Source organism: Rutilus rutilus (assembly GCF_951802725.1).
Source record: "Rutilus rutilus genome assembly, chromosome: 22".
Taxonomy (NCBI): domain Eukaryota; kingdom Metazoa; phylum Chordata; class Actinopteri; order Cypriniformes; family Leuciscidae; genus Rutilus; species Rutilus rutilus.
Window position 1 is genome coordinate 30578560 of NC_140227.1, and position 14289 is coordinate 30592848.

General features: G+C 35.4%; 2 protein-coding genes across 2 annotated transcripts; one reads left to right on the plus strand and one right to left on the minus strand.

Moving 5' to 3' along the window:
- Positions 1–10132: 10132 nt before the first annotated feature.
- Positions 10133–11687, minus strand: LOC311282339 (uncharacterized protein). The gene is made up of 2 exons (XM_084396049.1): positions 11580–11687; positions 10133–10824 (listed from the first exon to the last, which is right to left on the minus strand). Exons 1-2 carry the CDS (start codon positions 11632–11634, stop codon positions 10238–10240), a joined length of 642 nt encoding a protein of 213 aa, XP_084252175.1. The 5' UTR covers positions 11635–11687; the 3' UTR covers positions 10133–10237.
- Positions 11688–12416: 729 nt separating this feature from the next.
- Positions 12417–14062, plus strand: LOC311282456 (uncharacterized protein). Its single transcript, XM_084396253.1, has 2 exons — positions 12417–12917; positions 13540–14062. The coding sequence occupies exons 1-2, from the start codon at positions 12893–12895 to the stop codon at positions 14001–14003; spliced, it is 489 nt and encodes a 162-aa protein (XP_084252379.1). The 5' UTR covers positions 12417–12892; the 3' UTR covers positions 14004–14062.
- Positions 14063–14289: the final 227 nt, after the last annotated feature.

Genomic DNA, 14289 nt, shown 5'->3' on the forward strand with positions numbered 1-14289 from the left:
TGATCCGAGAGCCCAGTAATGAGGTTATAGGTTTTTGTTATTCTTTCAGGCCTATTTGTAAGAATCAAATCAATCAGCGTTTTACTACTTCTAGTGACTCTGGTAGGTTTGTCTATGAGCTGTTTATATTTAAATTTATCTACTAGAACTTTTAATTTAATTTTACTACTTTTTTCCAGCCAGTTTATATTAAAGTCACCCAGTAGGTTATGCTTTCAGAGCAATCCATATTTGAAAGAAGACTCTTAAATTCATTATAAAAGTTCACACTGTGTGAAGGTGGATTATAAAGAACACATAAGTTAAATTTCATGGTTGTAGACAGAGTAATTCATAATGCAAGGCCCTCCAATTTTACATTAATTGCAACCTCTTCACATTGAAATTGATCTCTAGTTGTGAAAAGGCATTATACCACCCCTTTAATATTACTAGTATTATTATTATTTACAAGGTTGTGGATGTTTTTGAGGCACTTGTCAGCCATTAGTGGAACATTTAAATGTAAATATAAATCTAAACAACACTCAAAAAAATGAACTAGAAAGGTTGTGCACTTTACATAATATATTTATATTTAGTTTACTTATAATAATTGTGTTTGTTTACTTGAAACGTTTTTTTCTATTAAGGTCCACGTAATTATGTCTCAATTTAACAGTACAAAATCCTAACGTGTTGTCTAAACACAAACCATTTATGTTAAGTAAAAAAATTCTTACATCCAGAGGGTTACAGTATTGTGCGACGCCAACTGCCATTTTGCCCTAAATTAATTTGATTGTGTTCAATCTGCTTAATATGTAAAATTTAAGTTTACTTAATCCGTTTGTGTTGGATTACATGATTGATTTCTGTTGCATTAACTGAAACTGGGCAGTGCTTGTTAGTTCCCAGAATGCTTTGCATATGGTTGAATTAAGAGAGAATAAATGTTAAAATTAAGTGTTATTTTATGTGTTTTTTTTTTGAGAAAATTAGAAAAGGGGATAGTGTGTAATTGTGTTTAATGTTCAATTACATTGGAATTATTAGAACCATTTAAATTACAGTGGGTTACCATTGTGGAGAAGTGTGGAGCATTTTGTTTGGCTGTGGACTGATTTAGTTACTTTTAACTGTTTTGATTAAAGGAGCATGTAAATCTTAGCATTTAAGATGCTAATATGTGCTACTGCTAACAAATAGCTAGCTATAGTCCATCATTTAATTATGTGTCACTAAAATAAATGAAATATTGTTGGATGAATAAAAATAACAAACACATAAGTTGAATGCAAATTAAGTAAATTAGTTGGGATGACACTATTAAATTAAGCTGTGTCCAACCATAGTAAATAAGTTGAATCAACCTTAATAAATTAGGTTGACCCAACGTAAGTACATTAAATTGGAATAACAGAATTGCATAATGCTGAAATAAAGCAAGTTAATCATGTGGAAATCCTTTCCATGATTTTTTTATGTTCATTAAAAGAGTTATTTTTTTGAGTGAATGTAAATGTAACATTTAAAACTATCTATTGTAAATATCTGGTGTGATATAACTTCTAAATATAAAATATATCTTCAAATAATAAACCTAAAAAAAATAAGTAAGCAAATGTGACCCTTATTTGGTCATAAGCAATACTCTTTTGAGCAACTAGACTAGAGTTACAGTCTCCATCTTCAATTTTCTATATTCATCTATTTCTATTACATTTTTCTCTAAGAACCCCAAAACATTTCCTTGAGTCAGACTTATTCTTATATAATTGATGTGTTAGTTTATTTGTGTGTTTTTTTTTACTGCTAATGTCTGCCCCATTTAGGCTATTAGTTCATGGTTCATGGATTTTACCACAGAAGAATCACTTATCAAGGGTTATTGAACTTTTTTACCTCTTTATATCTTTTGCCATAATGATGAAATAATTCATTGATTGAAACAAAATCACAGTTCACCATCTTATGCAAAATCATGGAAAGACAAAAACATTTGCTAGAATATTTACACAAAAGAACGCTTCAAAAGTTTTTATTTTTCAGTTTTGCATAAATGGAAACATTGATGTCTCTAGAAAGTTCTGTGGACATTATAACAGTTCTACACATGGCAATGACAGTACAGAGAAAAGCAATATCATACCTGCATAACCACATACACACATTTATTCTGAAATGAAAACAAAAGCAAAAACAGTTGTAGGATTATAAAAAAAATATATAAAATAAAAACATTTTATGTTTCCATATTGTTAAAGTTTAATACTGTGGATTTATAGCTCATCAACAATATTCTGCTTTTCTTTTAAGTCTTATTTTTTCAGGTTTCTGTTTTTGTGGTTCTGTATATAATTGTGCATGCAAATGTTCAAAATATTAAAAGTTAATTAGTATCTACATGACTGCACAAGACACTTCTGAACCCAGAACAGATACACTGGTTTTTGGACCAATTGAGAATCCAGTTCCCAGGACTTTGGCCTCCAACCCATTATCACCAACAGAGAATCCCGTATCGACTCCAAGTCCCACTTTCACACCAAGTGGACCGGCTTTAGCTGATACGCTGGCTATCTCTGCCCGAGCCATTGCTCCGACTCCATCCTCACCGACTTCAGCTCCAGCTGCAGCGTTGGGACCTTTGGCTTCAGCCCCGAATACACTGTATTCAGCTCGAGCTCGTCCAACTCCTGTTTTTGCATAGGCTCCAGCCTTGGAAAGACCGTTTCCTCCATATGTTCCAGCTCGAGGGTTGGTGCCTTCTGTATAGGCATTTCCTGGTCTGTCAATTGTGTCACTCATGTCTTCGCCTAAATCAGAAAGAAATGCGAGTTTTACATTTGGCTTTTTTGTTTCCGGTTTGTATAATTTCTTATTTATGTCACTTGAAATAGTCAAATTACTTTTTGTATAAAGAATATCACGTTGTTCATCTGCAAATAAAACAGATGAGTGTTAGTGCAGTGCAAATAGATACAGAAATTTAGAAGAAAAAAAGGTTTATATGAATTTATGCTATTTCACACTGAATATTAGAACATTTTGAATGTATCAAGTTGGTTTTACTCCTGCAAGCTGTAAGTTCTGTATTTGGTGTGATTTAGTCTGAGATTTGGTTTGCCTACAATCCTTCACACAACAGCACTAACTGTTCAAATGAAAGGAAGTGATCTTCTGCATCTTCATAATATGTTAGTAATACTATATTTCTATATATCTATTTTATATTTATTTATTTATTTATTTTAAATGTGACAACAATGAACTTCCATAATTGTCATAGTGTTTGGGAATATTCAGACACATAATATGTACACATATACCATCGTTAGAAAATGAAATATTTTAGAAGTAGTGGGAGAGCGGGGCACAACCTACATTAATTCCCCACATTAATTTCACACGTCTAGTACAATTATGTGGGTTTTGTTTCATTAATACAGTGTATAATTTTTTCTTGATTTCCCCCGAAAGAATGAAAGTGAAATGTGACAACATGGGTGCTGCCCACTGTAACAGGACCGACAGATTATAATGTTATCTGATATAATAAAAAAATAAAAGACATACTAAAATATTTTGGCAATTAAATACAATTATTAACTTTTTCATATAAAATAATGGCATTTTTTACTAATAAAAAATAAAGTAATTTTTTAGTTTGACAACAAACACCGCAAAACACATGCTATACAGCATAGTTCAAAACATAATAATAATTTCTGAAAATTGACTCAGTCTTTATTCACATTTTTACATACATTAACAATAACAATTAGGCTAAATGTAGTTTTGTTTTAAATTCTAGTAAATAAAAAACCAACTATTAAAAAGCACTGTCTTACCATGTTCTTTTTCATCTCCTCGTCGGTTTCCAGACATGTTTAGTGTCAGAAGTTCTCAGGGCTTTGATGGTCTCGGGTGGAGCGGTGTCTCGATCAGATCCGCTGCTCCGTCCTTATATAGGCTCCAAACCACTGATAATGACTGATAGCTCATGATGTCATATCAGTGGCTCCAACTGAAAGTGAAAATGTGATGAGTTTTGAAATCACTATGGAGTTACTGGCACTTAGAACTTTATAAAAAAAAATGTAATAGACGGAAGCAGTACAAAAAACAAACTACATCCAATAATTGTTAGGCTGTCCTGTAATTTTTTTAAACTGAATTTTCTAGAGCATGATATCATATTCCGGTTTGCAGTGCATGCAGGTGGAAACACTAAGAGTCAAAATTGAACACACATCAATCAGATCCTTCAATAGATAGCCTAGATAAAAGGGCCCAGATCAGTTTATTGCGTTTTAGAATAATGGATCCAGAAAGCCTTTGAAGGAAGAGAACGAGGAGGGATAAGAAGGAGGAGGAGGAGGAGGAGGAGGAAGGGCAAGAAGACAAGCAGTCTCAGATGAAATTCAAGCACTCTAGTTGCCCATGTCAATGTCCATGGTATGACTATGAGGGAGGCTGGGCTACGAGTAAGGCCAAATTTGAGTCGCTTCACCGTCGCCTCGAGAGCCTTCAGGGAGGAGTGGTGGCAAACAAAATTCTATCACTGAATAAAAGACAAACATTTCCAATAGTCTTTAATGTGGTTTATTTTCTTGCAAGAAAAGGCCAGCAGTCGTACAGTCACACAGAGTGATTATATAGTGTGACAGTGAAGGGAGGGCATCCTTTCTCCATTATAGTCTTGACTCCAGAATGTTATCTTTCTAGGCAAATGAGGGTATTTTCAACCATATGTGGAACATTCTTAGACGTGTTCATCATATTGTCTCCTTGAGTGGAGGCTCTCCTGTCACGACCAACACTCTTTACCATTCCAATACAATTCCATAATAGAATAAGGTTTGTGTGTGCTCTTTTCTTCTTTTTTTCATTTTTTTATTAACTGTTTCTTTTCAAATGACGCAGAGAGTCGACGCTGCTCTTCTGTGACTTTTATTTTGGAATGACTGAAGTTCAGTTTCAGATATTTATAATGTCAGATATCAAATGTCTCATGAGCAGAGAGAGGCCTATACGGCATATGGCAGGTTTTTTGCTGCTATATCATTTGGGCCCAAACATTGAAAGTGCAAAAGCCGCTATTATTATTAATATTACTAGTATTACTATTATTTACAAGGTTGTGGATATTTTTGAGGCACTTGTCAGCCAACATTTAAATGTAAATATTAATCTAAACATTGTAAATATAACATTTAAAACTATCTATTGTAAATATCTGGTGTGATATAAATTCTAAAAATAAAATATATCTTCAAATAATAAACCTAAAAAAATAAGTAAGCAAATGTGACCCTTCCTTGGTCATAAGCAATACTCTTTTGAGCAACTAGACTAGAGTTACAGTCTCCCATCTTCAATTTTCTATATTCATCTATTTGTTTTAATTTTTTCTCTATAAGAAACCCAAAACATTTCCTTGAGTCAGACTTATTCTTATATAACTGATATGTTAGTTTATTTGTGCATTTTTTTTACTACTAATGTCTGCCCCATTTAGGCTATTAGTTCATGGTTCATGGATTTTATTTTATCCTAAGCGACTCATAACAAAGGTGTCATTTTTTTTAATAGTTACAAGTTTGCAACTGCTAAATCAGTGATAGTCTGGAAGGTCTCCTCAATGATGTGCCCCATGCTCCATTCATAGTGCCTTCGGTTTGATCTATCCTGGACAGAGATTTGCGGAAACACCAGACTGCACTTTAATCTAGTAAATGATGATTTCTGAAAATTGCAGAATAAATCAAGATGTAACATTTATTTGTCAGGTAAAATGTATCATGCCAGTTACACAAGTGATTAAAAGCTAATTCCTAAATAATAAATACATGACATCAATTACTCAAAGGTGACTCTAAAAGTAAGCAATGCATTCCTGACGGAGACACACAGTGGCGTGTGAGTGTTTTCCAACAGGCGAACACTGAAACAGCTCTGTATGGGGGATGATCCTGGTTAAAGGGTCCCACAGACTGCTATGTCAACTAGCATTCAATACCCAGACCAGAACAAAAGGGTTGTATCAATATTTTTGGCTCAATTCATGCACCCCAGGGGGGAGCACCTGGTTTCGGGAGATATCTTGAAGAGACATCACCCAGAGAGGAAAACAGGATTCTCAATCTTTCTCATTAAACCAATGACTGCAATGAAATTAAGACAATTTTACCAATCGCACTGAGACACTTAAAGCTATAGTAGGTAATCCTGTTCAGAAACACTTTTTTTTATACTGGGTGAAATGGTCCTTCCATCCTGAGAGTAGTCAATACATTATGTGTTCAGAAAAAGGAATGAAAACAATCAGACCTCTGTAGCAGCTGCAGGACAGTAAAAACTCTGACCAATCACTGCCATTCGGTGCGAATGTAAAGAACCAATCAGATGCCTTCAGAGCCAGGAGGAGTGTCTTAGCAGTGTCAATCAAGTTCGCGTACGCGCTGATCGCCCCTCTCTTGCACAGCATGTACCGTCATTCAAAATCAAGATTGCCCGTGTGCCGAGCAGCTGTGCAAAACCTTGCGCGGACAAACAACCAAAACTGCCAATTTCTCGAGTGGAACCTGCTCATACAACAAAGACAGGTAAACGGAAAAAGACCGATGACGATAAACAAGCCCGTCGGAGCCCATTGACGAGTGTTAAAACTCTAGCCGCATAACATACAGATAAAATGTCACGCACTGTGCAAAGCAACAATTGAAACCTGCTAACCTTATATCTAGCGACCTTATCCATCGTCATCGGTGACCCTGCATGTTTACTAGCCTGCGCGTTCACGGCAGGCTCCGCTGTGGGGGGAACTTTACATAACAAAATACATGTTTAACAGCTAGTAGGCCTAACGTTATATGTTATGAATCTTACACGAAATTCATCTTCATCACAGTGCAACTAATGGAAATGGAAAAACGTGTATCAATGCAACCTGTTTTTAGCTTTGCCTTATAGTTATAACTAGCTCGTTAGCGAATCAAAAAATATATATTTTAAAATTTACCAATATCGATATGATAGCGTGATAGTGAGTAGGCTACTAAAATACATCTTATTTGTTTATATTCATAATGATAAAGTTAGATTTTTTTATTACATGTGATTCTGACATGATTCTACATGCACTGCGCTCCTTCCTCTCCGCTCGTCTCAGGTAAATAATGCGTCTTCCAGCTCAGCTGTCGGAGTCGCGCGTTCATGTGTTTTGGGGGCGTGGCTTTGGAAGGACCCCAGAAGGGAGAGGGTGGACTGAATGGAAATAATGAGCTGTCTTTAAAACAGTCGTTAGAGGTCTACATACACTCGATTTTTATACTTTCTTTTTCAGAATACTTACATTTTAATTATGTATTGATATACGTAAAGTTTAAACAAATTTGAAAAATAAGTTTTTTAGACCATTCTTACCTACCCAGCTTTAAAATGATACCAAACATGAAAAGGAAAAACAATAGATTCACAAGATCCATATAAAGACATTCTTAGTGACCTTTTAGTGACTTTAGTCACGAGAAGAGGAAGGGAGGAGGGAGCAGAGGTGGAAGTAACGAATTACAACTACTCACGTTACTGTAATTAAGTAGTTTTTTTGGGTAGGCTACTTGTACTTTTTTGAGTATATTTTTAAATCTGTAATTTTACTTGTACTCAAGTACATATTAAGCTAAGTAATCTACTTCGCTACTTGTAAAATCACATTTCGTTACTGAGTACAATTTGAATTGATATTCAAATCTTTGAATGGCATTTCGGTAGCCAATAAAAATATTCGATCGTAAACGGACCAATAAAACCCCTGATATTTGGACTGAATGAAAGCCGCCGCAGTCGCAGCAGGTTTTGAAGAGCTGATCATGAAGGAGGCGAGGAGCTCCTATAGGAGTGATTAATGGCTGGACTGAAAGTTTGGAACAACAAACTACATAGTAGTACTGTCAAAATATCTATATTTTACCAGCTGCGCGTTCTCATTCTCTCATCTCAACGACAGCGAGTTTGACACACCCGCCTCCTCTCAGCGCGGGATTGCAGGTAGGCCTATTACGCATTAATATAATTTTATTAATACCTGCAAGTTTCTATGGCATATTTTAATGGCAAATGTCACGAACAATATTATAACGCGAGGGCACATTCATGTAATCGCAAATATACGAATGAACTGGACTCGGATATTGAGTGTGCGCTCTCGGACTGTGTGTCATATCATGTGCAATCGCGAATCTCTCCAAGTGGTTCTCACTGCAGACTCAAATGACGTCCAGCTCCAATCTCTCCATGCTCTTGAATTAAACGCTGTCAAAAGTTATGAAAAATCTAGTCTTTTTGCAAATTAAATTCAGTTTGAATTGAAATCAAGCTTCCTTGTGCTGTGTGTGAGCTATTGCAACAGTTCACGTTACCCTATTGTAAAGACAAATTAATACACTGAGTGAGTAAATATTAGATTATTGTAATGGTTATTGATCAATGTTTAAATATGTAAACAAAAGCCTAAATTAAAATCTCACCTTATAAAGTGGACGTGTCTCTTTAGAAGACTTGAATTAAACTTTTCCATTCAAATAGATTACTGTTACAATGAGTGTTGTGCTTTTCAATGCTTGAAAATAATGATTGCCTTGACAAAATGGATGGACAAAAATGTAGATATTAAAATATTTAGTATGTAGTAGTTTTCCCGATGGTATTAAAAATTATAGGCTAGGCCTACTGAATATTGACATATTTCAAGGTGTCATATTGAAGTTAGAAATTCCAGTATCCACTAATTAATGTCCTTTGACAATAAGGTAAAAACGTGTTAAAAGTAGCTATTTTGAGTATTTTCTACATGAATCTATGATTTTGTTGAATATTTTTATTGGTAATGCATTAACTATCGCCAGCTAAAAAGTAATTAGTAACTACTCTGAGTAGTTTTTGAGAAGAGTAATTTGTACTTTTACTTAATTACTTTTTTGACACCAGTACTTTTACTTGTAATTGAGTATTATTTCAGCAATGTAACGGTACTTGTACTTGAGTACAAATTTTCAGTACTCTTTCCACCTCTGGGAGGGAGAGGGGGATGCAGAAATAAGGGACAGATCTGTCCTGTGCTCTGTCTTTGCTATCTTCTGTCCAGGGTGCATTTTATGGCTTTATTGCAGGGGAGTTTGGTCTTAGCAGGAAAATCAGTCCTTACAACCATAACCATTCCTCTTTTATCACCACATGATTAGACCTGATATTCTGGTTTGAAAGACAGGTTTATGATGCACTTACTCATTTGCCTCTATTCTGAGCGCCTGAATGTCACACGCATTTGTTGTAATGTAGTTTGAATTGTTGCTCTAGTTTTTTACTTGTATGATTTCCACCGATATCTAAACATTGTAAATGTAACATTTAAAACTATCTATTGTAAATATCTGGTGTGATATAAATTCTAAATATAAAATATATCTTCAAATAATAAACCTATAAGTAACCAAGTAAGTAATAAGCAAGCAAGTGACCTGTTGTGGCAAAAAACAATCATTAAACAATCATCATCACTGCATAAGAGACACCAAGAATCAAATTGTATTTTAAAAGATATTTATTGTCTTCCATGAGGCTTAGTCACAAAATAACAGCAGCTACCCCGTGACGTGAGCAAGACCTGACACCCAGCCCAGGAAACTCCCTTCTTATACTCCTTCTTCAAGGTCTTTTCTCTGTAGTTTTCCACTCACCCAGCCACATCTAGCTGATTTAGAATAGAATGACCCCTCTAACCCCCCTTGGCTAAATTATCTTCCATACCCAAAGAGTTAAAGGTTCTTAACCATTTGCCTTACTGTGTGTGTCTTGCTTACGCCAGGTGCACAAACATACATGTATCCTGTTCACATTCCACAATATAGACATGTGACACATTATGTTGCAATATACGTTGAAGATCAATGGAAATCAAATTTTTTCCATTACAGACCCTTACTTGGTCATAAGCAATACTCTTTTGAGCAACTAGACTAGAGTTGCTAGAGTTGAAAACAAAAGTCTCAACAGTTGTAGGATTTTAAAATGTAAAAAAATAATAATAATTATGTTTCCATATTGTTAAAGTTTAGTAATGTGGATTTATAGCTCTTCAACAACACTATTCTGCTTCTTTTTTAAAAAGGATTTATTTTTTCAGGTTTCTGTTTTTGTGGTTCCGTATATAATTGTACATGAAAATGTTCACATTTAATTAAGATCTGTGTGACTACAGGACTTTACAAGACACTTCTGAACCCAGAAAAGATATACTGGTTTTTGGACCAATTGAGAATCCAGTTCCCAGGACTTTGGCCTCAAACCCATTCACACCAACAGATACTCCCGTATCGGCTCCAAGTGCCAGTTTCGCACGAACTGGACCGGCTTTAGCTGATACGCTGGCTATCTCTGCCCGAGCCATTGCTCCGACTTCAACCACACTGGCTTCAGCTCCAGCCGAGGCGTTGGGACCTTTGGCTTCGGCCTCGAATACACTGCGTTCAGATCGAGCTCGTCCAACTCCTGCTTCTGCATAGACTCCAGCCTTGGGAATCCTCTTTCCTGGTTTGTCTTCAACAGGGTCTGCATATGTTCCAGCTCCAGCGTAGGTGCTTTGTGTATAGGCATCTCCTGGTCTGTCATATGTGTCGATCATGTCTGTGGCGCTGCCTAAACCAGCATTAACTGATGCAGGTTTTACATTTGGCTTTTTTGTATTAACCTTTTTGCATTTCCAGGCTTCCGGTTTGAATAATTTCTTATTTATGTCACTTGAAATAATCAAATTATTGTCTCTATAAATTATATCATGATCTGCAAATAAAAAAAGCGCGTTAGTGCAGTGCAAATAGATACAGACATTTAGTGAAAAAAAAAACATGTTTATATGAATTTATGCTATTTCACACTGAATACTAGAACATTGTGAATGTGACAAGTTGTTTTTTCTCCTGCAAGCTGTAAGTTCTGTATTTGTCTGAGATTTGGTTTGCCTTCAATCCTTCACACAACAGCACTAATTGTTCAAAAGAACTCTTAAAAGAAAGGAAGTGATCGTCTGCATCTTCATATGTTAGTAATGCTATATATTACATAATTCTAGTCTCAGAGTTCTAGAGTTCTAGTCTCTCAGTTTTTAAATCTCGTCTTAAAACGTATGTGTTTAGGTAGGCTTTTATGTGATTTAATGTTTTTGCTGTACTGGTTTGATTGTTTAATGTCTTTTTTATGAATTTTGTAAGGTGTCCTTGAGTGCCATGAAAGGCGCCTTTAAATAAAATGTATTATTATTATTATTATAATACATTTTATTTTAACTCAATATATTTTTTGTTTAATTAAAAAATATAAATGACAACAATGAACTATTCCATACAGAGATTGCATTGTCAGAGTGTTTGGGAATATTCAGACAGAGATAATATTTACACATATACCACAGATAGAAAATTAAACATTTTAGAAGTACATACACCAACAAAATAAATAAATTAACAAATAACACTTAAATGTATTTTCTTCTTCTTCCAATTTTAGTGAATAAAGACCAATTATTAAAAAGCACTTACCGGTACTATATTCTTCTTCATCTCCATTGTAGGTTAAACCTTGGTTTCCGGACATTTCTGAGTGTCAGAAGATCTCAGGGTTTTGATGGTCGCGGGTGGAGCGGTGTCTCAATCAGGTCCGCTGCTCCGTCCTAATATAGGCTCCAACTGAAAGTGCGGTGGGTTTTGCCCTGGATATCTTTGAACTCACTATATGGAGTTATCTTTATGTCCTGTTATTCATTAAAACAGAATTCCTTGAGCTTGACATCATGTTCCCTTTGTTGGAGTGTCCAAAAGTACAAGTCTAGTTTAACCATCCCTAAAAGGGATATATATTTTAACGATGACTATAAAATTAGTAATAGTTTTCAAAAGAGCTGTGTTATATTCTAATAGGCTATTAATTACTTTTGTATATGTTGAGGGGTCAGGGTCAGAATCCGTCTCTTCAATGTAAAACATTTATATCCTTTTAAATGATTACTTTATTCTTATTACAAGTTCAATAATCAAGTATATCCATGTATTCATATAATCTTTGTGAGTGTTTAACCGTTCTCTTGTATGTGCATTCCAAGTGTGCCCTTGGGTTGTGTTCACAGCCAGGGGGCTTTTTGAGGATAGCTCTCTTGGGATTTAGAGAGTGATTTAAAGGACTCTGCAACCAGATGTTGCGTGCCCAACTTTCTTAGTCAGCCTGCATAAGTTAAAGGTCAATGTATACGTAGTGTAAACTGATGTTTGTTGAGTGCATTTCATCATGTGCTTTTCTAGGGAGTAAAAAGGATCACTGTCGTTCCTTTTTCCCTAAGGAGTGAAACGTGTTATCAGTCTGTTATGGTGTGCTGCTTTTTAGATAATGACCACAGGCCTTCTTTAGCCTTGAAAGGACTGTGGTTAGTTAGTGTTGTGTGTGTGCGTCTGACATTCTTTGCAGGTTCTGAACCCTGTGATATGCGATTTATGGATTTGGAGACAACATTCTCAGACCCGAGAAGAGGTCACTTCGAACGTACATCTCGGAAGTCGGGCGACAACGGTCCTGATTAACGACGATATGCCTACCTATCTATCTGTTGTCGATTATTTGTTTAGACTTAATGTTCTCTTAGCCAATCAGAAGTGAATGTTTATGGAATGTATGTCCTTGGAAATGGTATAATTGGTGTATGATTTCTGTGTAAGGTAGAGTTAGCTTGCGACCTCCTCGTGAGACTTTGGCGCTGGCTCTACCAATTTAACTGCAAACTATTCTTCAGTAAATTTTTACTTAATTAATTGAACTTCACGTCTCCAGACCATCAAAGCCCTGAGAACTTCTGACACTAAAAATGCCTGGAAACCGATGTTTAGATGGTAAGTGCTTTTTAATAGTTGGTCTTTATTTACTAAAATTTAAAAAACTACATTTAGCCTAAGTGTTATTTGTTAATGTATGTATTTTATATTTAGGGTGAGCGGGGTATTGTATACTTTAATGAATTCTATTGAGAAACCATGAGAAAAATGTGAATTAAGACTGAGAGTCAATGTTCATGTTTTGAACTATGTATAGCTGTGTTTTGCAGTGTGTTTGCTGTCAAACTAAAAAAATTATTTATTTTTAATTATTAAAAAATGCCATTATTTTATATGAAAAAGTTAATAATTATATATAATTGAGCAAATATTTTAGTTTGTCTTGTATTTTTTATTATTAGTATATGTGCACCATGGGGCATGTTGTCACGTCACTTTCATTCTTTCGGGGGAAATCAAGAAAAAAATTATACACTGTATTAATGAAACAAAACAAACATAATTGTACTAGACATGTTTGAAATTAATGTGGGGAAAAAATGAATAATCTGAACCCCAAGTGAATTTACCCAAACTGAGAAAGTCAAAAAGTGTTAGTTTGTGCCCCGCTCTCCCACTACTTCTAAAATGTTTCATTTTCTAACGATGGTATATGTGTACATATTATGTGTCTAAATAGCATCAGTTAATGCTGATTTAGGCAGCGCCATAGGCATGATCGACACATATGACAGACCAGGAGATGCCTATACAGAAAGCACCTACGCTCGAGCTGGAAAATATGCAAACGCTTCTGAAGACAAACCAGGAAAGAGGATTCCCAAGGCTGGAGTCTATGCAGAAGCAGGAGTTGGACGAGCTCGAGCTGAACGCAGTATATTCGAGGCCGAAGCCAGAGGTCCCAACGCCTCGGCTGGAGCTGAAGCCAGTGCGATTAAGGCCGGTGCAATGGCTCGGGCAGAATTAGCCAGCGCATCGGCTAAAGCCGGTCCAGTTCGTGCGAAACTGGGACTTGGAGTCGATACGGGTGCATCTGTTGGTGTGAATGGGGTGGAGGCCAAATTCCTGGGAACTGGATTCTCAATTGGTCCAAGAATGAGTGTATCTCTTCTGGGTTCAGAAGCGTCTGTTACATTCATTTAGATATGAATTAACTTTTGATATTTTGAACATTTGCATGCGCAATTATATACAGAACCACAAAAACAGAAACCTGAAAAAAAAAAAAAAAAAGAAGCAGAATAGTGTTGTTGATGATAAATCCACAAAACCACATTATTAAACTTTAACAATATGAAACATACATTTTTTTTTTTTTTTTTACATTTTATAATCCTACAACTGTTGAGACTTTTGTTTTCATTTCAGAATAAATGTTTGTATGTGGTTATGCAGGTATGATATTGCTTTTCTCTGTACTGTCATTGCC

Excerpts from the sequence above, each read along its gene's own strand:
- LOC311282339 (XM_084396049.1), bottom strand. The coding sequence starts at position 11,634 with ATGTCCGGAAACCAAGGTTTAACCTACAATGGAGATGAAGAAGAATAT. Across the intron at positions 10,825-11,579 it reads TGAAGAAGAATATAGTACCG|ATCATGATATAATTTATAGA; the intron begins GTAAGTGCTTTT and ends TTTTATTTGCAG.
- LOC311282456 (XM_084396253.1), top strand. The coding sequence starts at position 12,893 with ATGCCTGGAAACCGATGTTTAGATG. Across the intron at positions 12,918-13,539 it reads TGGAAACCGATGTTTAGATG|CATCAGTTAATGCTGATTTA; the intron begins GTAAGTGCTTTT and ends GTGTCTAAATAG.